Raw genomic sequence first — 24,837 nt, 5'->3', positions numbered from 1 at the left:
TGTGGGCAGAGGCAGGGCATCAGGGGTGAGGGCTGAGACCCGTGGGGTCCAACAAGAAATCCGGCTTGACCAGGGATGTGATTTATGCTGGGGACCACGGGGAGGCCTGAAAGCTAAGGGGAAGACAGCTGCAGGCCACTGGTCTGAGCTCTGCACATCCTTATCCAGCTTTGCAAATGAATCCTCAGGATATCCAGAGGGAGAAATAGTAAAAAGCTTAGAAAAAGACCCACTGCCCTTCATTATGAAAGAATGGACCCTACTCACATCATTGGTACAAAGTATGAAAAGGAATCGGCCCTATTTCCTTCCAGGTTACTGGCCCCTGGCACCCCTCCCCGAACCATAGCCATTTTCTGGTATACACAGAAAAATGTCAGTGAGCCTCCAACTCTGTTTTTGAAAAATTTATTTTATACCTTTAGAAGCTAAGAACTCTGCCACTCAGTGAACCAAATTTAGAATGAAATTTCTTCCTTAGTTTATCTACTTCTTTTTGAAATTGTATAAACAAGATTTTGTACACAAGAGGTAGCAGAGGAAAATTCCAGTCTGCCTGTTCCAAGCTCAAAAGGTAACTGCACACACCTTGATGTTCGCAGGGAAGGTGTATAGGGTGAGTCTGGTGACATGTGCTCTGGGCCCAAGTATGGGCTCCAGGGGAAGTCACAGGCTGGGGTGCCTGTCCGAAGGCTCCTTTGCTTTCTTTCCCAGAACGTCTCTAAGGGACTGACTTGGCCATCCTAAGAAGGATCTCATGAAGGGAGCTTCTTGAGGACACACAGCATTGGGTTTAGTTGTGCAATTCCTATTCAACTTGCAGACCATTTTGAAAGATTTATAAAAACATCTTCATCCAAAAAGATTGGCAGTAAAAATGAACCTCTTCCAAGGTAAGCCTGTTGTAATTGTCACTTTGTTGTATGACATTAAAAAAAAAGTCATCAGCAGGTTGGTAGACTGCAGCCATGGGGAAATCAAGGTTACTGGCAAAGGGAAAGTGATGTTCACTGCAGCAACAACGTGAGCAAAACCAACCAGGGTGCCTCGTGTCAGCGACGGGTGGTCCTGGTCCCGATGAACGCTACTGTGAGGATAGTAGGTGCTGGGGGCTGTGGAAGGCATTGTTTCCATAGGAAATAAGGGACAGAAGTGGCAATTTCACTCCTGAATCTGGGCTCCTGAGTGCAGCTGCCAGCGCCATATCCTTGTGGCTGGCATTTCAAGGTCACATCCCGCGGGGTTGCTTTGTGAGGAGGAGGGCGGAGAGAGGGTGGGGGGGCAGCAGGGCGTGGGTATTCATGGACTCAAAAATCCACTTTAAAACATCACATTTGAATTTGCAAGAACATCAGAATCACATAAAATCTGCCGAAGACCTCTGACCCTTTCTCTGGGGCGCAGCTCTGCTCTGAGGTGTTGGCCCTCCACCCAGCTGGTGTCTTTGACAGACATCACCACTGGCCAGTCGTGCCATTACAGACTGCAGCCTGGCCGCACTGTAACTGCACCTCGGCAGTGAGGCCACAGAGTCTGCGGTGTGCGGCAGGAGCAGCTGTCAGCCCTGGCATGGGTCCTCTGCGCCTCTCTGACTCTGCAGACCCTTGACTGGGGCCGCTCAGTGCTTCCCGAGGCTCCCCTAACCCTGTGCGTGGGAGCACAGAACAAGGCAGAGCACGCAACTAAAGACAAACAGGATTGAACATGTGTGCAGTGACTCAGAACCCCAAAGGTACACAATATATGAACCATGTCGGCATCCCCTCTCCACTCCAGAAAAAGGAGTGGGCTGGCAGCTAACCTGAAATGAGTGAATGGTGCCAAGACCTGGGCAACACAACTAAATGGGTGGCTGTTCAGTGGCTTGCTAGTCATTTCTTATCCTTATCTTTTCAGTGTCAATTAATCATGCTGAGGAGAAATCAAGTCTCCTATTCCTTCTCTGTGGTAAAATGTCCAGAAACTCACAAAGCAGTGTCTCTCAACTCAAATATTTAACTTCATATACAACCAGTACTAAGGGTTTTAGTAATTAAGTTTCCAGCAAAAGCAAATGATTGCAGGTCACATAATTTAAGACTACAGTTTATTCAATATGTCTCCAAGCATTAAAAAGATTTTATGAAGTCAAACTCAATAAAATCATATCTTAAAGTGCTTTTTATTTTGCTCTTTGTAAAATTTGTTTTGGGAACAATTAGTGATTGATGTCAAAGAATGCACTCTATACTTCTAGAGAACATAGCATTTTCTTATTGCTCTTTCAATCTCAATTTTATCAGAAAAATACCTTAAAGAGCTTAATTTCCCAATTTTTGATCCTGGTAACATTTCATTAAGATCCAAGTTTATGCCCAGGGCTCTCATCCAGACCCACCTGAAATTCTATACAAATAGGGAGACATATTAAATACAAAGGTCTGTGTAAATTGAATTCTTTAACTACTATTTTACAGTGAAAAGGAATTTTTATCACATATTTTTACATCATTTTAAACTTGATATTTCTATTCAATGTTACTGCAAGATTAAAAATTCGCCCCCATATATCTAAAGGCAGCTTGCTTTTTTTTTTTTCAATATAAAAACCAAAGGAATTTCTTTTGTAGCATCATAGAGAAAGCAACAGTTTTATCTTCACTCACTCCTGTATGTTCATGTAACAAAACAGTCTGCCACCAGCTTTACTTCCTAAAATCTGTACAGAATTGTCAGTCCACACATGGACCATGCCCCAGGTAAGCTAACTCCACAGGCTGGAGTATTCCCACTGCCAAACAGCTCCCAGGCCTTCCCCCGGGGGCTGAGAGTGCGTTCCTTAAAAACACGGGCTCCTCCTCTCATGGTAGGTTCTCCCAGTCCAGCCTCTGGGCTCTGCTAAAGGGTTCAAGAATGAGATTCTGATTTCAAGAAGGTGCTGAGCATCCAGTAACCATGACATGACTGCTCATCGCGTGCTGGGCATGGCCCCTAGGGATCCACATCATCCAGGTCACTTCTTAACTCACCGATCATCATGGGTGATTCAGAACCCTTTGGGAAATGAAAGGAATAAATACATACTTAATAAAGTAAAGAGAAAAAATTTTTCCTATGCTGATTGACTGACTTGTGTTCTGTAGTTTAACATGTCCTCATTTAACTACTTAATGTTTATCAAAGGGCAATAAAACATAACAAGTGTATGTCTGACCTCATATTTGACAATTCTTGATTGTGCAGAGCTTCCATTTCTGTGTTCTTACTGAGTTACAGGAACAATCTAGTGACTTGCCTAGAGGCATAATGTGGCCTTGAGTTAAATCAAATCACTATGCTGAGTGTCAGTTTCCTTCTGTGAAATTAGGGGAACAGCGACCTCACTGGTTATTACCAGGACCCCAAAGATTATGGAGAAGGCCTTTCAGAAAGTTATGGACTGGAGGGAAGAAATGATACATGTCATTACATTTAAACCTGCTGCATTATTCTACATAGTAAGTGTTCAATAAATAATTCATTCCTTTTTCTACTATAGTGATTAGTACTGAAAAATACTTAAAAATTTGACACTCCTGACAAGCACACAGATTCCAATGGCATGAGGCCCTTCTTTTCAAGCATATGTGTTTCTAGGAAGGCTGGTGAGAGCAGAAGGGGAAAGTGGTAATTTTTTGTAACCCAGCAGAATGAAGTACAATCTGGAAGAACCGTATCTGCAAACCGGGCTTTATCAGGATGCTCTCCAAGCTGAGTAGAACAGCCAGCAGACTGAGACCAAAGCCTGGATAAATGTCACGGTGCAACGCCGCTCTGCTTTCTAAGCACAGAGGATAAGTCCTGAGCAGAGGTTCCCAGGGGGCGGAGCTGGGATCCCCTTTCTCTCTTGATGACTGAGGTTGTCCCTGGGAAGCCTCAGGGCAGCACTGCCCTCTCACCCAGGACTGGCCCTACGGATGTACCTGCTGTAAGAGTCTCTCTCCACTCCCGTTCGCAGGACTGCTCTCCGACCCGTTGCTGCTCCCTGACTGCTCCTTCTCATTCAGCAGTGCTGTGGCATATGCCAGCGTGTCCTGCCAGAGGTTGAAGCACAAGGAGAAGTCAGGGTGTGCAGTGTCAGCGGCACCCGGAAGACCGCCCTTCACTTGACCTTTGGAGGCGGTGCCTTCATGTCAACGTCTGTGGCAGGTGGGGCCGCACTGAGTGACCCCCACTGCTTTCCTTCCAGGCCAACGACTCACTTGCTGCTTTTTCACAGAAAAAGCAACTGTGTCTTCAGTCCTTACTCACTTTTAATGTATACCTCTTTTCTGAGACAGCGGTTTCTGAGAAACACACTAAAAATCCTTACTAAGGGATTTCAATCCACACAAAACCAAAAGACAACTCTCACCTGAGCTGAAATTGTTCGCTGAAAGGTTTTCCCAGTTGATGTTTCATTAGAGACGTTACTCTGCGGTGTCCAATAATGTTCTGACATCTGACATGGAAGGTCAAAAAGGCCATTAGAGATGACAAATAAGCCCACATGAATCTACAATTTCTACCAATACATATTACAGTATAAAAAGCATATAGAATAGTATATAAGTTGACCCAGACTTTCTACCGCATCAGGAGATTCTTTTTGATAAGACTGCACTTCTGCTTTTAACAGTTCACTAAAATACTACCTCTTAAATAAGCATCCTTACCTTTCTATCCATAAAATTAAGACAAATGTATTAACATACAAATTACATGTATAAAGATAGGTATTAACTGTTCCCCAAAATGTGTGAACTCTGAAAATACTCTGACAGTCTCCAAATAAAGTCTGAGATTTTATTTCCTGAGAAGATATGTTGTTATTGATTCCTATGAAATAACCAGAAAAGTGAAAAACTCCATTACCTTCTTCTGCAGCCACTGCACAGCCCAACTCCAGTGGTGGGAATTCTCCTTGAAGTATTCTTTAGCAGCAGGACACCTGGTGATTGCAGGAAATTTTTATTAGCCAAACGCCTTCTTTGCAAATATTCTTGTTTAATGTGGTCCACTGGAGAAGGGAATGGCAAGCCACTTCAGTATTCTTGCCTGGAGAACCCCATGAACAGTATGAAAAGGCAAAATGATAGGATACTGAAAGAGGAACTCCCCAGGTCACTAGGTGCCCAATATGCTACTGGAGATCAGTGGAGAAATAACTCCAGAAAGAATGAAGGGATGGAGCCAAAGCAAAAACAATACCCAGTTGTGGATGCGACTGGTGATAGAAGCAAGATCCGATGCTGTAAACAGCAATATTGCATAGGAACCTGGAATGTCAGGTCCATGAATCAAAGCAAATTGGAAGTGGTCAAACAAGAGATGGCAATGGTGAATGTCGACATTCTAGGAATCAGTGAACTAAAATGGACTGGAATGGGTGAATTTAACTCAGATGACCATTATGTCTACTACTGTGGGCAGGAATCCCTCAGAAGAAATGGAGTAGCCATCATGGTCAACAAAAGAGTCCGAAATGCAGTACTTGGATGCAATCTCAAAAATGACAGAATGATCTCTGTTCATCTCCAAGGCAAACCATTCAAGATCACAGTAATCCAAGTCTATGCCCCAACCAGTAATGCTGAAGAAACTGAAGTTGAACGGTTTTATGAAGACCTACAAGACCTTTTAGAACTAACACCCCCAAAAGATGTCCTTTTCATTATAGGGGACTTGAATGCAACAGTAGGAAGTCAAGAAACACCTGGAGTAACAGGCAAATTTGGCCTTGGAATGCGGAATGAAGCAGGGCAAAGAGTTTTGCCAAGAAAATGCACTGGTCATAGCAAACACCCTCTTCCAACAACACAAGAGAAGACTCTACACATGGACATCACCAGATGGTCAACACCGAAATCAGACTGATTATATTCTTTGCAGTCAAAGATGGAGAAGTTCTATATAGTCAACAAAAACAAGACCAGGAGCTGACTGTGGCTCAGATCATGAACTCCTTATTACCAAATTCAGACTCAAATTGAAGAAAGTAGGGAAAACCGCTACACCATTCAGGTATGACCTAAATCAAATCCCTTATGATTATACAGTGGAAGGGAGAAATAGATTTAAGGGCCTAGATCTGATAGTTAGAGTGCCTGATGAACTATGGAATGAGGTTCGTGACATTGTACAGGAGACAGGGATCAAGACCATCCCCAAGAAAAAGAAATGCAAAAACGCAAAATGGCTGTCTGGGGAGGCCTTACAAATAGCTGTGAAAAGAAGAGAGGTGAAAAACAAAGGAGAAAAGGAAAGATATAAGCATCTGAATGCAGAGTTCCAAAGAATAGCAAGAAGAGATAAGAAAGCCTTCCTCAGCAATCAATGCAAAGAAATAGAGGAAAACAACAGAATGGGAAAGACTAGAGATCTCTTCAAGAAAATTACAGATACCAAGGGAACATTTCATGCAAAGATGGGCTCGATAAAGGACAGAAATGGTCTGGACCTAACAGAAGCAGAAGATATTAAGAAGAGGTGGCAAGAATACACAGAAGAACTGTACAAAAAAGATCTTCACGACCCAGATAATCATGATGATGTGATCACTAATCTAGAGCCAGACATCTTGGAATGTGAAGTCAAGTGAACCTTAGAAAGCATCACTACGATCAAAGCTAGTGGAGGTGATGGAATTCCAGCTTGTTTCAAATCCTGAAAGATGATGCTATGAAAGTGCTGCACTCAATATGCCAGCAAATTTGGAAAACTCAGCAGTGGCTACAGGACTGGAAAAGGTCAGTTTTCATTCCAATCCCAAAGAAAGCCAATGCCAAAGAATGCTCAAACTACCGCACAATTGCACTCATCTCACATGCTAGTAAAGTAATGCTCAAAATTCTCCAAGCCAGGCTTCAGCAATACATGAACTGTGAACTCCCTGATGTTCAAGCTGGTTTTAGAAAAGGCAGAGGAACCAGAGGTCAAATTGCCAACATCCGCTGGATCATGGAAAAAGCAAGAGAGTTCCAGAAAAACTCTATTTCTGCTTTATTGATTATGCCAAAGCCTTTGACGGAGTGAATCACAATAAACTGTGGAAAATTCTGAAAGAGATGGGAGTAGCAGACCACCTGACCTGCCTCTTGAGAAACCTATATGCAGGTCAGGAAGAAACAGTGAGAACTGGACATGGAACAACAGACTGGTTCCAAATAGGAAAAGGAGTACATCAAGGCTGTATATTGTCACCCTGCTTATTTAACTTATATGCAGAGTACATCATGAGAAATGCTGGACTGGAAGAAACACAAGGTGGAATCAAGATTGCCGGGAGAAATATCAATAACCTCAGATACGCAGATGACACCACCATTATGGCAGAAAGTGAAGAGGAGCTAAAAAGCCTCTTGATGAAAGTGAAAGAGGAGAGGGAAAAAGTTGGCTTAAAGCTCAACATTCAGAAAACGAAGATCACGGCATCTGGTCCCATCACTTCATGGGAAATAGATGTGAAACAGTAGAAACAGTGTCAGACTTTATTTTTTTGGGCTCCAAAATCACTGCAGATGGTGACTGCAGCCATGAATTTAAAGATGCTTACTCCTTGGAAGAAAAGTTATGACCAACCTAGATAGTATATTCAAAAGCAGAGACATTACTTTGCTGACTAAGGTCCGTCTAGTCAAGGCTATGGTTTTTCCTGTGGTCATGTATGGATGTGAGAGTTGGACTGTGAAGAAGGCTGAGCGCTGAAGAATGGATGCTTTTGAACTGTGGTGTTGGAGAAGACTTGAGAGTCCCTTGGACTGCAAGATCCAACCAGTCCATTCTGAAGGAGATCAACCCTGGGATTTCTTTGGAAGGAATGATGCTAAAGCTGAAACTCCAATACTTTGGCCATCTCATGCAAGAGTTGACTCATTGGAAAAGACTCTGATGCTGGGAGGGATTGGGGGCAGGAGGAGAAGGGGACGACCGAGGATGAGATGGCTGGATAGCATCACTGACTCGATGGACGTGAGTCTGAGTGAACTCCTGGAGTTGGTGATGGACAGGGAGGCCTGGCGTGCTGCGATTCATGGGGTTGCAAAGAGTCGGACACGACTGAGCGACTGAACTGAACCGAACTGAGTACTTTAAAAATTTGAAACACAAATGCTACTTTCAGTTGTCTTTATATGAATTTGTATTTTCTTTTGCTTTGGATACATTCACATGTTTAAAACTCCAAAAAGCTGTAAAAGGTAAATATGTAGTGAAAAGTTTCTTATCTATCTCTAACTCATCCAATCAGTTCTACTAAAATCAAGGTTGGAAAATGAAAAATAACAAACAAAAATAGCCACAAGAAATTGTACATTTGATAAGTAACATCTTAAATATTTTTAAAAAATTGAAAGTATAATTGATTTATAAAGTTGAGTTAGTTTCTGGTGTACAGCAAAATGAACCAGATATACATATACTTTTTCTGATTGTTTGCCATTACAGATTACTACAAGAAACTGAAGACAGTTCTCTGTGCTATACAGTAGGCCCTTGCTGTTTTTCTATTTTGTACGTAGTAGTTTGCATCTGCTAATCTCACACTCCTAATTTATCCTTCCTCAACCTCCTTTCCACTTTGGTAACTGTAAGTTTGTTTCCTATGTCTCTAAATCTTTTTTTTTTTTTTAAATAAGTTCTTTTGTACCATACTTTATATTCCACATATAAGTGATATGACGTTCCTCTTTGTCTGACTATTTCACTTGCATAATGACTTGTAGGCCCATCCATGTTGCTGCCAATGACATTGTTTTTTTAAGAGCTGAGTAATATTCCATTGTATATATGTCCTACATCTTCATCCATTCATCTGTTGATGGACATTTAGGCGGCTTCATGTCTTGGCTATTGTAAAATAGTGCTGCAATGAACACTGGGGTGTATACATCTTTTCAACAGTTTTTTCTGGATATATGTCCAGGAGTGGGATTGCTGAATCATATGGTAGCTTTACTTTCAGTTTTTAAGGAACCTCCATACTCTTTTCCATAGTGGCTATACCAATCTATACTCCCACCAACAGTGTAGGAGGGGTTCCCTTTTCTTTACAACCCCTCTAGCATTTATTATTTGTAGACTTTTAATGATGGCCATTCTGATTGTTGTGAAGTGATACCTCACTCTGTTCTGACTTTGATTTACATTTCTCTGACAACTGGCAATGTTGAACATCTTGTCATGTGCCACTTGGCCATCTGGTATGTCTTCTTTGGAGAAATGTCTATTTAGGTCTTCTTATTAAGTTGTATGAGCTGTTCATATATTTTGGTAATTAAGTCCTTGTTGGATGCATCAATTTCAAATATTTTCTCCCATTCTATAGGTTGCCTTTTCATTTTGTTTATAGTTTCCTCTGCTGTGCAAAAATGTATAAGTTTGACTAGGTGCCACTTGTTTATTTTTGCTTTTATTTCTATTTCCTTGGGAGACTCGCCTAAGAAAACATTGCTACGATTTATGTTAGAGAATATTTTACCTATGTTCTCTTCTAGTAATCTTAAGATATACAATAAATGACCTCTTGATAAAATCAAACTAGTCTTTGATTTTTATAATTTAAATAAGACAGAATGATATGAGGGAAAAACAATTTTAAAACCTGCTTTTGGAGCCTCTCTCTCCCTTTCCATTTGTATTTGCCCACCTAGAAAGCTGTCCTTATTTGAAGATAGTACTGATGGGGAGACTGCCATTAACATATGTACAAAATGGGATACGTGCAGGATAGGGAAGTACATATGAAGACACTACTAATATACGGACTTTGTGTTTGCTGGCATCAGATATGCTATGTGGCCCCAACACTACTTGGAAATACCACTCTTTTAGCCTTTTATGTCCTTATGATGACATGCTGTCAGTATGAAGCCTAATTAATGAACCCACAATTGTGGCAGGATGATCTCCATCTGTGTTTACAATATTGTCATCTGGAAAATGTGTGTTCATGTGCTGTTTCAATGGGGCTCTCATTTAAAACTGTTGAGGATGCTCAAATGCAGCAGATTAATCCCAACAGATTTCTCATTCTGGTATAAGTCCAAGGATAGCTAAGAATCAGGAAAAATCTAGAGCAAAATAAATTAAGCTAAAGAGAGCTCAGTGCAAAACTCAGTGATGGCAGTGCTGTCTGCTCAATAATCCTGGGTTAGTTACACTCCTGGGTATGTATCCTGAAAAGACAAAAACTCTAATTTGTAAAGATACGTGCACCCCAATGTTTGCTCTGCAATACTATTTGCAACAGCCAAGACATGGAAGTAACCTCTGTGTCCACTAACAGAAGACTGGTTTAAGAAGATGTGATGTATCTATACATACACAAAGGAATATTACTCAGCCATGCATGTGCTAAGTTGCTTCAGTCGTGTATGACTCTTTATGACCCTATGGACTGTAGCCCGCCAAGCTCCTCTGTCCATGGGATTTCCCAGGCAAGAATACTGGAGTGGCTGTCATGTCCTTCTCCATACTCGGCCATAAAGAGAATGAAATATTGCCATTTGCAGCAACATGAATGGACCTGGAGAATATTATACTTAGTATCCTTTATATGTGGAATCTTAAATAATACAAAAGAATCTATATACAAAGCAGAAACAGACACACAGACAGAAAACAAACTTATGGTTACCAGGGGAAAGGGGTGAAAGGAGGGATAAGTTACAGGACTATGGGATTAACAGACACAAACTACTATACATGAAATAGGTTAGAAACAAGGATTTACTGTGTAGCACAGGGAACTATATTCAGTATCTTGTAACAACCTATAATGGAAAACAACCTGAAAAAATAATATTAACTGAATCACTTTGTTGTACACTTGAAACTAACACAATATTGTAAATCAACTATACTTCATTTAAAAAAAATAACCTTGGATTAGCATGCAGTCACTCTGATCTTTTGTGGGCCAACATAATAAATAAACAGGGGAGCTGAAGTTGCAAACAACTCAGGTTCCTTCTAACATTGCGAACCTTTCCAAGGATCTACTGACAGATGAATGGATAAGTAAAATGCAGTACATATACGTATCTGTACAATGGAATGTCTTTCAGCCTTAAACAGAAAGGAAATTCTGACAGACACTACAATATGGATACACCTTGGGAGATGTCATCCTATGGGAAATAAGCCAGTCATGAAAGGAAAAACACTGTATGATTCTATTTATGTGAGGTATCTATAACAGTCAAATTCATGGAAACAGAAAGTAGAAGGATGGTTGCTGGGAGCTGGAGGGAGGAGGAATGGAGAGGTACTATTTAACAGCTACGGAATTTCAGTTCTGGAAGATGAAAAAAGTTCTAGAGATAGATGGTGGTGATGGTGATGGCTGCACAATGCTATAAATGTACTTAATGCCGCTGAACTGTACACCTAAAAATGGCTAAAATGGTGAATTTTATGTCATGTATATTTTAGGGACCTCCCAGGTGGTGCTAGTGGTAAAGAACCCACCTGCCAATGCAGGAGACCTAAGAGACACGGGTTCAATCCCTGGGTTGGGATGATCCCCTGGAGAAGGGAATGGCAATCCACTCCAGTACTCTTGCCTGGAGAATTCCATGGACGGAGGAGCCTGGTGGGCTACAGTCCATGGGATTGCAAAGAGTTGGACATGACTGAGTGACTTAACACACACATATTTTAGCACAATTAAATAAAAGAAGAAAAGAACCTTTGCCTTGAAGTCAGTCAGCCTGTACTCGAGTCCTGGCTCTGTCAGCAGGCATGTCATTTAAACCACCCATGATATGGGACTAGTAACAGCACCTAACCTCATAAAATCGCTGAAAATGTTAAATGAGAATACAGGTGATATTTAGCACAGTGCCTAGGTTCATAGGTTTAAGTAGCTGTTATATGATTTGGCCTCTTGAGAGACTGTTTTCAAAGTGGGGACCTAGAAGCTGACACAGCTGATAGTTAACTAAAGATATCTTGAGTGATGGTTCATGAATTCTTTCCGTTGAGGTCCCTAAACCCGCCTTGGACTTCTCTCCTTCCTGCACAAAGCTGTCAGTTTAGCACTTTTTCCCGCCTTGGATTCCATAAGATCTGTTACTTTTAATACTCTCCTTTTATGTCTCTTTGAGATTGTTTGAATAATTGTCTGTACCATCCAAGTATGCCCTGACTGACTCAGACTCCCTAGGTACCAAAACAAGGGAATTTTTTTTCTTGAGTCATATCTGACTTGTAACTAAAAACATCATTTACGCAACTGCATTTTGAGTCAATACTTACTTTTGAGCAAGAGTTACAAGAAACTTGACACACTGGTAGCAGCGGCTGCTGTCCACATGATTACTGTGATGCATCAGAGCTGAAGAATAAAGGAAGAAGTTTTAACAATGAAGCACTGAAGTGAAAGCAGGCCCAGGTAACAACAGCTCTCCTGTTCTGAAAATTCACAGCAAACTTTTGATAAGCAGATGAAGAACTTAACCAAAGCATAGTAGTGCTGACTTAACAGGGTTTTCCAAATTCTAATGGACAGAAACACTACTTTAAGTATTCAAGAAAAATACAAGATGGTGAAGGTTTGACTTTCAGAAGAACTGAAAGGAACTAAAATTTATACTGGCTGATTTTTCACCTAGAGACTTGCAAAGTTTTTCATTCACTGCAATACTGACAAAGAGTAGTTAAAATACTTCAGTGTGATAAATGGAGACTTATGGTACTTTCACTTCAACAAGTATTTACTGGTCAGTGCTTTGGGCATTTAAAGATAAATATGGCCAACCCTTGAGCAACATGGGCTTGAACTGCACAGGTCCACTTATATGTGAGTTTTTTTCAATAAATATGTATAGCACACTACACAACCTGTGGCTGGTTGAATCCTCAGGTGCAGAACCACGGATATGAAGGGTAGACTATGGAACTTGAGCATCCATGGGTTTTGGTGTCCGAGTGGGTCCTGGAACCAGTGCCCTATGGCTACCAAGGGATGACTGCAATGCCTGCTCCCTGCCCTTGAGGCGTGTATGGTCTGTAAGTTTCAGAGAGCCTGGGTGCTGCTCAGAGCAGAGAGCACCATTTCAAAGTGGTGGCCTAGAACGTTGTAACTACAGAACATTCCAAGCATAAATTTCTTTTCTGCAATAAAAGGAGATGCTGAAACTTCCTTTAAATACACAGCAATATCTAAAATGACTCAAGTTAACTGGGAATACAGGTGGATGGTGGGAGTTGGATAAGACTATTTTTAACTAAACTTTTTCTAAGAAATAGCTCATTAAAGCCACTTTAGCCTCTGAAAAAGAAAAGGCTGTCAAAAAACTTTTATGAGCAGATAATATTGGGTGCATTCATACCACAGGTTAAAAGAAAAAAAGAAATTGCATTTCATGAACTTGACAATATCCTGAGTGTAAGGTTTTAGTCTTTTCCCACCTCAATGGCTACAGAATGGAAGAAAGGTTTCTTGTTAAAGTGGCAAACCTTTAGCTTGCTGAAGAAAGTCACAGCACCCCTGAATCTTACCTGACCCAGTAAAAGGACCTCAAGCTGCTGTCTTACGAAAAGCAGGGGTATTCAGGGTAGTAAGATCCTCTGGCTTTAAATCTCCTGACTAGACTGAGGGAGTCTAACAGCCCTGACCAGACAACTCCTGGATTCCTCAGCGATCCTTGCCAGGCAGAGTGTGCCAGGCAGACCCTGGGGAGGAGAGGCTGGCTGGAATGATGGGCTCTCTGCACCTTTACTGCAGGCGCTTCTTCACAGGGCAGCCATACTTGCCTAGTAATCCATTTTCTGTCTCAAACACAAACTTGACTCGTTCCACTTGTATGGGATCCTCGATGACCTATGAGAAGCAGGAAACAAAGGCTGGTAAATGAAAGAAGAAACGTGTGTTACAGCCACTGGTGCCTTTAAAAAAAACTCGTTCAAGGGACTATAGTTACTAACATAGTAAAACCAAAACCAAATATGTTACTGCCCTATTTTCAACAATATATTAAATTTCAAACTAAAGATAAAAAAAAGTATTAAGCAGTATTTGAAGAACCACACATTTCCTAATACACGCTCTTAAGAACTGACTCTAGGGTTCTCTGTGGGTTATAAGGACATGTATTTCATGATCCCAAAGATCAGAGATTTACCGTTCGCAAAACCTGTCAAAGTTTTGATATAATACAGGCTCTACAAGTCGATGTGGAGATTTATGCCACACCACACAAGGCTGGATCTATGGCACACTCTTGCTGTACTTCTAATGCCTGACACTGAGCTGTGCACAGTTCAGTAAACTAAGTGGGTCTGCTGTTGAGCAGATGAACATCACTCAATCCCACTCCTGAGAAGCAATGATCTTACAAAAGTGCTAGAACCAAAAGGAGGCAAAGGACCAGAGAGTCAGGCATTTTAGAAATGGCACCCATGATGTATCTCCATATTCAAAAGTGTTTATTAAATGCTTACCCTGTGCCAAAGCCTTAGGGACCTAAAGGGAAGCCAGTTCCCATCCCACTGCCCGCTCTTTATTTTAAATGGTTCTTGAGCTAGTCTCTCTCATTGGTTCACAACCAGTCACCAAATTCCACTGATTCTTTTTTTTTTTTTTTAATTTTTATTTTTACTTTGTTTTACTTTACAATCCTGTATTGGTTTTGCCATACATTGACATGAATCCACCACGGGTGTACATGCGTTCCCAAACATGAACCCCCCTCCCACCTCCCTCCCCATAACATCTCTCTGGGTCATCCCCGTGCACCAGCCCCAAGCATGCTGTATCCTGCATCAGACACAGGCTGACGATTCGATTCTTACATGATAGTATACCTGTTACAATGCCATTCTCCCAAATCATCCCACCCTCTCCCTCTCCCTCTGAGCCCAAAGGTCCGTTATACACATCTGTGTCTTTTTTCCTGTCTTGCATACAGGGTCGTCTTTGCCATCTTTCTAAATTCCGTATATATGTGTTAGTATACTGTATTGGTGTTTTTCTTTCTGGCTTACTTCACTCTGTATAATCGGCTCCAGTTTCATCCATCTCATCAGAACTGATTCGAATGTATTCTTTTTAACGGCTGAGTAATACTCCATTGTGTATATGTACCACAGCTTTCTTATCCATTCATCTGCTGATGGACATCTAGGTTGTTTCCATGTCCTGGCTATTATAAACAGTGCTGCGATGAACATTGGGGTACATGTGTTCTCTTTCAATTCTGGTTTCCTCGGTGTGTATGCCCAGCAGTGGGATTGCTGGGTCATAAGGTAGTTCTATCTGCAATTTTTTAAGGAATCTCCACACTGTTCTCCATAGTGGCTGTACTAGTTTGCATTCCCACCAACAGTGTAGGAGGGTTCCCTTTTCTCCACACCCTCTCCAGCTTTTATTGCTTGCAGATTTTTGGATCGCAGACATTCTGACTGGTGTGAAGTGGTACCTCACTATGGTTTTGATTTGCATTTCTCTAATAATGAGTGATGTTGAGCATCTTTTCATGTGTTTGTTAGCCATCCGTATGTCTTCTTTGGAGAAATGTCTATCTAGTTCTTTGGCCCATTTTTTGATTGGGTCGTTTATTTTTCTGGAATTGAGCTGCATAAGTTGCTTGTATATTTTTGAGATTAGTTGTTTGTCAGTTGCTTCATTTGCTATTATTTTCTCCCATTCAGAAGGCTGTCTTTTCACCTTGCTTATATTTTCCTTTGTTGTGCAGAATGATTCTCTTTCTAAACACCTGTTGTTCTGGTCCTAGCCCCTTCTGCTCTGGTCTCTCCTTAGTATAAGCCTCGGTATTTTACACTCCGATTACTGCCACAGACTCCTATATGGTTTTCCAGTTCCAACCCTGCTTCTTTCCTTTGCCCATCCTTTAAGACAACTGCTGGGGGAATCTTTCTAAGACATAAATCAGGTTATATCACTTTCCTGCCTCAAACCCTTCCATGGTGTCCACCACTGATGGCAGAGGTTACTAACTTAAATGTCTACAGAATCTGAGATGGTAAGAAATGAATGAGCCACGTGGCAGACAACAGCAGTGCCGAGGGCAGTGGGGACTGGGGACCACAAGCTTCATGGAAAGGATATGCTGTCACTGCTCTGGGTGGCTGGAGCATGCAGGAAACAGACCAGTGTGGCCAGATGACCTGATTTCTGAAGACAGGTTGGAATCCAGAAATTAAAGAACAGAACAATTTGGGCCAAATAGACAAGACATGTAGGTGGAACTTGGCCACCAGTGTGTCACCACTGGACACCAGGGAAAAAGTCCATAGGCACTGGAACCTGGAACTCTTCCTGGTCTGGTCTGGGCTCCTTCCCCAAACCCCACCAGTTTCAATTCCTTTTAGTCCTATCTCTTCCAGTCACTCAGCAAACCAGGCGTTTGGTAGAGAGCACAGGCTCCACGGCCAGTCACCTGGCTCAAATCCTGACTGTCACTTAGTGACGATGTCCTTGGGCAGGTCACTCCACTTCTCTAAGTTCAGCTTCTAATAATACCTTATTTCACTGACTACAGTTGTATTTTTTCCCCTGCCTTTTGTATTTCTCAAACTGGGATGCACCCTATAGTGGATTACATTTCAGTTTCGTGGCTCATAGAGATATTTTCAGTAGCACATGGACAGGCTGCAGAGCCAGCCATTCACCTCTCTTGGTTCTTGCGAGGTTCACACAAGATCACACTTGAGCTGAGCACCATTTTCTGTGCATGGTAAGTAAGGCCTTTGCTGTCTGCACTAGAACTGTTTGTGTCCTTGTCTAGCTCCCTCACTAAACAGAAGGAAATTTATTACCACTCACCTCTGAATCAGTTAAGGAAAGAAGAATGGGTGATGTGAAGAGGGCTTGGTGAGTGCAGACCAAATGGATGCAAAAGCAACACAAGGACATACAGTGTTATCTGCAAACGCACGCTGCCTAGTAACTACCTAAATGCCAGCGAATCAAAACATGCGTGACTTACCAGTATCTCATGAAGTAGCTGGAATGTATTCTTTAACTCATGGGGTGGAGCTGTTTCTAGTTGGTTCTGAAATATTTTTTAAAAGCACAAAGATTCCAGTAAGTCTTCAGTGAAAAGCAGGTCCGAGTGGCAATCAACAGTGCTGGGACTCCAGCCTAAGTTCTACCATCACCTGGCTGACCTTGGGCAAGTCATTCCCTTCTCTGGGTCTCAGTTCCCCAAATGCTAAGTCTGGGGACTGAAACAACACCACGACCCTCCCTGCTATAACCCTCCGTGATGTTTCACTATGAAATTAGGAAGGGGAGAGGGAAAGCAGCAGAAAGGAAGGGAGAGAGTTTTAGTCACTAAACAGGCCTCAATTTGTACTTATATTTCATTTATACTCATTCTGTTTTGTTGACTATTCTCGAGTAGCTGTGAGAATGCTAATTAGAGTGTTCTGAGATCAACATGCTGTGAGTGAAATATAAGAAAAGTTCAGCTTAGGAAGTAGAAAAATCTGCCAAGACACACTAAACAAAGAAAGCAAGGTTGAGAAAACTCACACCCCTGTGCATTTTAATAACCTTACACATGATATGCAGTGGGAAAGGACGCGGCATGACCACAAGGCATGTGCAAGCTGCCGGGTCTGATACTAAGTACTGCATGTATCATGCCTCTCTGAATCTACACAATCTATGAGGCCCGGTTAAACTTCCTCCTGTTTTCCAGAAGAGGAAACTGCCCTTGGTTACATAGTTAGTAAACAGTAAAGAGAGGTCTCAATCAACCCTGATACGGCAGACCTGTACAGAAAAGGCTGAGGGCAAAACATACTTTAATTAGAGCTTGGAGACATGATCTACTGATCACAGCTACTTGTTAACACTACCTGTATCACTGTTACAAATCCTGGGGCAGGCAAGGTGTGGGACAAACTAAAATATCTCTTGTAATTTCACACAAAGAGGACTGGAAAGATGCATAACCGATGTGACAATACTGGCCCATGGGGTAGGGTGGAGAGGAGACATGGCTGGCTGGTGATGGTCGAAATGGACTTTGCATATTTTTTCACAAAGAGAATGAAGTCATGTATTCTCCATGTAATTAAAAATGAAAGATTAAAAATGAATAAAAATGGTATGCATAGGTTTAAAGGTTTTTCTAATAATCCCTAGCAAGGCAGTAGTTAAGAGCAGAGCCCTGGAGCCATACTGCTGCTACTCGAACTCCCACTCTGCCACTTACTAGCTGTGTGACCCTGGTGTCTTCAGTACCTTCAATACCAGTATCTGTACCTCACAGGACTTATGTACTAGAGAATTCAGTGAGTTAAATACGAAATATGCTTGGAACTGAGCTTGGCATCCACAAAGTGCAACACAAGTAATTACTACACACTGATCAGAGCTTCATAATGAACTATATATATTACTACTTCAGAAGGTGAGAAAAATCAATCTACTTTTGATTTTTTAGATGTGGCCTGGGGAAATAACCTGCAACTTTAAAACCATTTTATACAATAATGGTCACCACAGCATTATCACTAACTATAAAGTATTATTCTTAATAGTTAAAAATTGCACCCAATGCAAATATGCCTCACTGGGAAGGGAATGGCTGAGTAAATTGTGATACATGAGAGATACATGAAATACACTCAGGTAGCTTTTAATGATATGGAAAGTACTTATAATGTCAATTGAAAAAAGAGGGCACAAACATCATACAGACAATAAAATCCCAATTATGTTAAAATATACGCATAGAAAATAAAAAAGGAAACGTGAGAGAATATTCATGGTAATCATCATAAATGGTGAGATTCTGAATTCTTTTTTATTCTTCATTTAAAAAATGAGCCTATACTATTTTTATGATTAGGAAAACAATTAAAGTTATTAAAAGAAGCAAAGTGCCAAGGCTCGCAGGCTGCCACAGGTGTTTACGAGGTCCTACCTTAATGAAATGCAGCATGGTGAAGGAGAAATGCTCGTTACAGAAACAGCAGTACACCACCATCTCGATGAGCGCCAGCAGTGAGCCCGTCAGCTCTCGCAGAGCAAACATTACCTAGTGAGGGCAGAAGAGGAGTGTTTCTTTTGTCACAGTTCACTGTTAAAACGCTGTTTCTGACTTTCACTGAAATCTGCTCAGATTAAGGATCATCAACACTGCCTCAAAATAGTTTGAGTCTGAGAGTTAACACAATCTGTGCAAATGTGTACCTTTTTCTCACTTTTATCAGATTTTAAAGGGGAGCTCCCCCATTAAAATAACCACTGATAGGTCCAAAAAATACATGACGTTAAGCTTAAAAAAAAAAAGAGAGATATAGCACAGCACTGTTGATGTAAATAAAAACCAGTATGATTATGTTCACCGAGTCATATATATAAACATCAAGGTACAGAACGAGGACTGGAAGATTACATTCTTAAGGTGTAGTAGCTCTAGGTGGAAGGGAGAGGGACCTCAACAGGAGGTTGTGAAGAGCTCACTTCTATACCCCTGAGGTTGGAAAACCTGGATGCTTCAGAGCTGCAGTATTTCAGGACAAAGGACACACACAAGATTGGGAATAAACCGTCTGATAATAAATGGAGTGACTGTGACTCGGCCGGGGGGGCGGTGGTGGTGTGTGTGTGCCATATACACCTCCTCCGGGGACCTGGAGACCCAATTCTTAGTTGCAGGGAGGACTAATTATATTCTCTTCAGGTGCCTATTTCTTTCTGACATACATACAGGAAGTAAAATTAATTTGAAAGACTGCTTCTTAACTACTCCCCTTTAAGAGAGTAACATAACAAAATACAACTAATAACAAAAGGCATTTTTTTCCTCAAAAAGAAAAAAACAAATAAAAGGAAAATGGCTTTAGTAGAACAAGGACATACCTCTAACAGGTAAGGTTTCCCTTCAGACAAGAACAACAGGGCTTCGACTTCCTCGTGGAGGGGCAGCAAGGGGCTTGAGGGGGCAATGCTAATAGGCGGCCGTTGTTTAAATACACCCGGAGCTTTAGGAAATCAAAGGAAAAAGCCACCTCATGTTATCACGTGAAACCGACGTCTACAAGGTAAGGCGACTGCCTCAAGATTCACACACCCAACTGCTGAACATGTACAGCCGTCTCTCACAGTCATGAGACTTGAGAAAAGGCTTCCTCTCTCTTTCAATGTATGCCCTGGACTAACTGTTAAATCCCTGGACTCCCAGTGATTCACAGCCAAGATAATCCTTTTGAAGAAGTTTAAAATGAGAAAAAAAAAAAGGCTCAAAGTGCCTCTGAAGAGACGGAAGACAAGGCACTTCTGCTGCTTAAACAACTGCCAATGCTGAGCAGAATCTCTCACATGGAAGGGGTACCCTACATGCTGGAAAAGCTAGGACTCTCACTCTCAGTTTTCTTTCGCAGACCCGTCTGAACTCATAATGGTGGTAGCTTCATCTTTTAGATTGGTGAATCAGGATTTAGGAAGCACAGTCTAGCTCACGACTATACGAGAGCTCCCCCACATCGCCTCAGAGAGCCAACGGCGTCTCCAGCTCAGAGGGATGCACTGTGATTTTTAATCTAGTTTCCTGGTCAGATGACGTGAAAACCCTTCCATAGGCTCTGGGGTCAGAGGCCTGTGTTCCACACTGGCTGCTACGCCTCTGACCTGCTGTGAGATGTGGGAGTCACTCTCGCTCTCCCCATCTTAGCTCCTGCACACTCAGAAGGGGAACCAACCTCACAGGTCTGCTGAGGGGAGCCCCAGGAGAGGCACAGCACACAGGAACACTGAGTGCTTTGCAGCAGCTTTACTGTACTATCGTTGCTATTGCTGCTGGTGCCGTCACGAGAAGGCCTGATAACAGTATAGAGATGCAGCCTTTAATCCCAGTGTTTTGAAATGCTTCCATATCCCACCCCAAATAAATAAAGACTTTCTATTGTGACAAACTAGTAAAAATAAGGGGAAGCTTAACATAAATTGAAACAAAAAATTTAAAGCATCCCTCAAATATCAAATAGCCAAATGAGAAGCCACTAACATACATTTAATTGCCAACGTTATCACTGTCTATGTGTTACTGACAAATCCACCATCTCTCCATTTCCTTGACATATTAAAGATAGGCTTTAAAGCTTACCAACATTCCTCTGGGAAGAGACATCTGAATGCAGGACGAGCAATGCCACTGTATTGTGGAGGTTCCCAAATTCTCGTGCTTGTGCAGAACTCCACCGACGTATCTGTTGTCAGAGAAAATAAAGTGGGTGTTAGTGCTCTGGTGAGAAACAAGTGACAAGGAAGGAAAAGTGTGTGGGTTCATGATATTCTGAGCCACATTCTTTCCCAATGTTTGACAGTACGAGAGATCAAAGTGCAAAAAACTCACAGGTTTTAAGCCAGCTTGCTGCTAAGTCACTTCAGTCGTGTCCGACTCTGCGTGACCCCATAGACAGCAGCCCACCAGGCTCCTCCAGCTTAACATAGATATATACGAATTTCTATTCTAAAACAAATACTATCATGCAATCCTATTTAGGCACTGAGCTCTCACCACGTGCTAGGTAATTTTCCTGCACCCAGTACAGTGGGGAAAGCCTGTGAGGCTGGAGGTCTGCAGGCCTGGCCCCCTCTGCCACTCACTGATCTGTGAGGATGTGGGCGAGTTCTCTGCCTGACTTCCTTGTATCAGGACAGGGACAACCTACCCGCTACTTGTTCTGCACCCACCTCATGGTTGGGAGGACCAAATGAAACATTAAAAGTGAGAATGTTTTCAAACTTATGTGTTCCATAAATGCAAAACAATATTAATCATACAATATAACATCATTAATTAAACTGAGTATTATTTAAATTACAATGAATTTAAAATAATCGTCAGTGTCAATGGAGCCCCTGATAAGGCAAAGCTTGAAGTAAAAACTGATACTCAACATAATATCAGCACACAGAGCAAGCTACTGCCAGTGCGTTTATTTATTTAGGCCGCACTGTGTGGCACGCAGGATCTTAGCTCCCTAACAAGGGACTGAACTTGTACCCCACCCCCTCCAGTGGAAGTGTGGAGTCTTAGCCACTGGACCACCAGGGAAGTCCCGTTTTCCACATTAAGGAGTCAGAGTGGCTAGGTGGTATGACAGGGAGCTGCGAGGAGGTCTAAATGACAAGTCTGTCTCCCTTAATAAAAAGAGGAAAGCCTTCCTAGGCAGTGAATCACATGTAGTGGAAACTAGAGCTTAAGTCCTGCAGCCCTCAACGAGTTACAATTTCTCTCAGCTGTAATTCTTGCCCAAGAAGGGGGATGAAACTACCTGTTTTACTGAACTGTGAACGTCAGAGGCAGAGCATGAAAAGTAACCAGTTGTGTCTGGCACATAATGACTGCTCCATACATAGTATTTATCATTACGGCATGTTGACATTTTGTGTATTTTAAGTCTATCAAACAGAAGAAATATAATGATTGGAAAAAACACACCAACATAGGAACTTCAAACAGCAGAGTCATTTGAGGATATATTTGACTCTACTATTCCAAAACCATTTCCCTTTCATTTTCTGAATGTGAGTATTACATCTGCAGCAATGTTGCTCAGCACTTAATGGTTCAACTTCACATGTGAATACTGGCCTGTGACAGCATCCCATGTAAGCACCCCCACCGGGACCAAGCCTTGCGCACAGTCCCAGAGAGTGAGTGGAGAAGGACCCGTGTCACTCTTTCTGAAGGCTTTCCAATCCCCCAGGCAGCACCCATCTTTCCTCCTAGGACACTTGACACTTCACGTTTTGACTGATGTCTGAGTTAGTCATTCCCACTGGTTATGGCATTTAAATTCTATGAGGAGGCTGTAAAAATAACTGAACTCCAAAGAATTTTAAAAGCTATACAGCATTTGTTGCACTTGCACTCTGATGAAACTTATAAAGAGAGACACTGTGGCTCTGGCCAAAACCGTAGCCAGGCCGCTGGGCTGCATGAAACAAAAGCAGGCGGTACCTGGGTGCTCTGCCGGCTGGCCCCGAGGAGGAAGCTGATCATGCGTCGCAGGGCAGAATGCTTCAGAAGGAGATCCCCGGCCTTAATCCCTTGCTGTCATAAGAAAGAGAGAATGACAAGTGATGTTCTTACCCAGATAGAAAGCTATTCCAAAAATACAGCCAAGAGAGAAGCTTTAAGTAGTGTTTAAATGCCATAATTTACATATAGAAAGTACTTGTTGAAAACCTAACAGCCCTCTGGGGCTGCACAATGGCCCCTCATTTCAATGCAGACTCTTGCTCCAACAAAGAGAAATCATCCCCACCTACCTATGCTGGGATTCTTACAAGTAATATAACATACAATTGAAGATTTTTTTAAAAAGGAACACTTGTAAAATTATATCATATAGGTCCTATGTTGACCAATAAAAATGTTTTGCATATATACAATTCCTTTAGACTATAAATCCCTAGTGGAAAAAAAAATCATTTACCTTTTGCACAAAAGTGTTGAACAGGAAAAAGTACTGAGCACAGTTTTTACAATTTTCGGGGACATCTTTATCCAACAGAGCAAGCAGTACCTCCAGTAACTGATGAAGGCTCTTTAACTGGTTAGAGGAAAGATGAAATTACATAAAGAAAAAGAAGGTAAGATGGACATCTGTAATCGGATTAACCTGAAATAAACCACCATAAGAACAAAAGGAAAAGTCTGATTGATACAATCGAGTCTCAGATTTAGATGGATTTATGCTTTGGAGAGCAGAAACAGAATTATCAATTTGATCTTCCAGGGAAGACTGGTAGAACTGCAGAAATAATGAAAGAAAAGCCTGGTTTTGTTTCCTCGCCTTCAGACTCAAGGGCATGGTTCCACTGCCTAATGGTCACATTTTCTAAAAAGCCCAGTTCTTTCTGTCTTTTAAAAAAAAGGCAGGGGTTTTAGAGGAAACACTTCTGAATCCCTCCCTCCACTTTGCTACTTCTTCACATAATCACAGATGCAAAGAATAAAAAACACAGACACAGGCATAGAGGCTAGGAACCGAGCCAATGGAGCGAATGGAGAGCAACAGCCTGACGGAATGACAACGGTAATATCAACTCAACTGTGAACTTACTTGAAAGCCCGCTGACGCCTCATGGAAAGCTTTGAAAAACATTTTATTTGTTTAGAAACCATCTTGGTTATCACATTGCTTCTTCTTTCCCTCCCACCCCAGCTGTTTCTGGACAAGTCCCTGGACATCCATGTGTGACCTGAGAACTGAGACCAGGCTTACTGCTCTTGCCAGCTCCTTTCCTCTGGAGAAGGTTCTCGTAGACTTTTGAAATGTTCCCATCCATCCTGTTATACTCATTATAAATACAGTAAAATCTACCATGTACGTGGCATTCCATTTCAAAGTGCTTTCCAATATAAAGTGGGTGGCAAGAGGCACCATTTCCATTAAGGGGGAAAATAGACATACTATAACAACAGCTGAGTATCAGGTGGAATTTACTGAGGCAAATGGTTTACGTCCTCCACCACTCTCTTCACTTTCTTCCCCCTGCAGTCCTGCTTTTAGAGGCTGGTGGGGTGATGTGCTATGGCCTGACCCCATCTGTAGGTAGACTGCATTGATTCTGCTTTTGTCCTTTGTCTAGGTTGGTATGTGGGAGGAAGCAGGAGAGGGAGAACATTCTTACGTTTACTATCTCAGAGAACTTCCACAGGGTACTTCAGAGCAACGGTATCTAAGCTGTCCTAGGCAGCTCCCAAGGACCTATTTTTTAATATTCTGCAACCAAGTAAGGTTTTGTGAAGAATGCTTCTGCTGTTTAAGCTGACTGAAAGCCACTGCCTTAGAGTAAACCTCCCTCCCCTTTCTTAGGATTCTTGGAACTGAGACGGACAGTGT

At 41.9% G+C, this 24,837-nt stretch overlaps 1 protein-coding gene across 1 annotated transcript in view; it reads right to left on the bottom strand.

Annotated features, from left to right (window-relative positions):
• Positions 1 to 392: 392 nt before the first annotated feature.
• The window catches only part of USP24 (ubiquitin specific peptidase 24), a 165,272-nt gene continuing 140,827 nt past the window's right edge, over positions 393 to 24,837 (bottom strand). The window contains exons 58-69 of the mRNA XM_052636634.1: positions 23,425 to 23,541; positions 22,947 to 23,039; positions 21,084 to 21,186; positions 19,841 to 19,962; positions 18,900 to 19,013; positions 16,950 to 17,015; positions 13,756 to 13,822; positions 12,256 to 12,334; positions 4,873 to 4,948; positions 4,373 to 4,459; positions 3,942 to 4,052; positions 393 to 3,033 (exon numbers count right to left, since the gene is read on the bottom strand). Coding sequence (XP_052492594.1) covers positions 2,971 to 3,033; positions 3,942 to 4,052; positions 4,373 to 4,459; positions 4,873 to 4,948; positions 12,256 to 12,334; positions 13,756 to 13,822; positions 16,950 to 17,015; positions 18,900 to 19,013; positions 19,841 to 19,962; positions 21,084 to 21,186; positions 22,947 to 23,039; positions 23,425 to 23,541 — 1,098 coding nt within the window. The 3' untranslated portion in view covers positions 393 to 2,970. The remainder of the gene's footprint in view (positions 3,034 to 3,941; positions 4,053 to 4,372; positions 4,460 to 4,872; positions 4,949 to 12,255; positions 12,335 to 13,755; positions 13,823 to 16,949; positions 17,016 to 18,899; positions 19,014 to 19,840; positions 19,963 to 21,083; positions 21,187 to 22,946; positions 23,040 to 23,424; positions 23,542 to 24,837) is intronic.

The sequence above is a fragment of the Budorcas taxicolor genome, chromosome 3, assembly GCF_023091745.1.
Source record: "Budorcas taxicolor isolate Tak-1 chromosome 3, Takin1.1, whole genome shotgun sequence".
In the NCBI taxonomy this organism is placed as follows: domain Eukaryota; kingdom Metazoa; phylum Chordata; class Mammalia; order Artiodactyla; family Bovidae; genus Budorcas; species Budorcas taxicolor.
The sequence above is the reverse complement of the archived record's forward strand: the minus strand, read 5'-3'. Positions and strand labels throughout refer to the sequence as shown.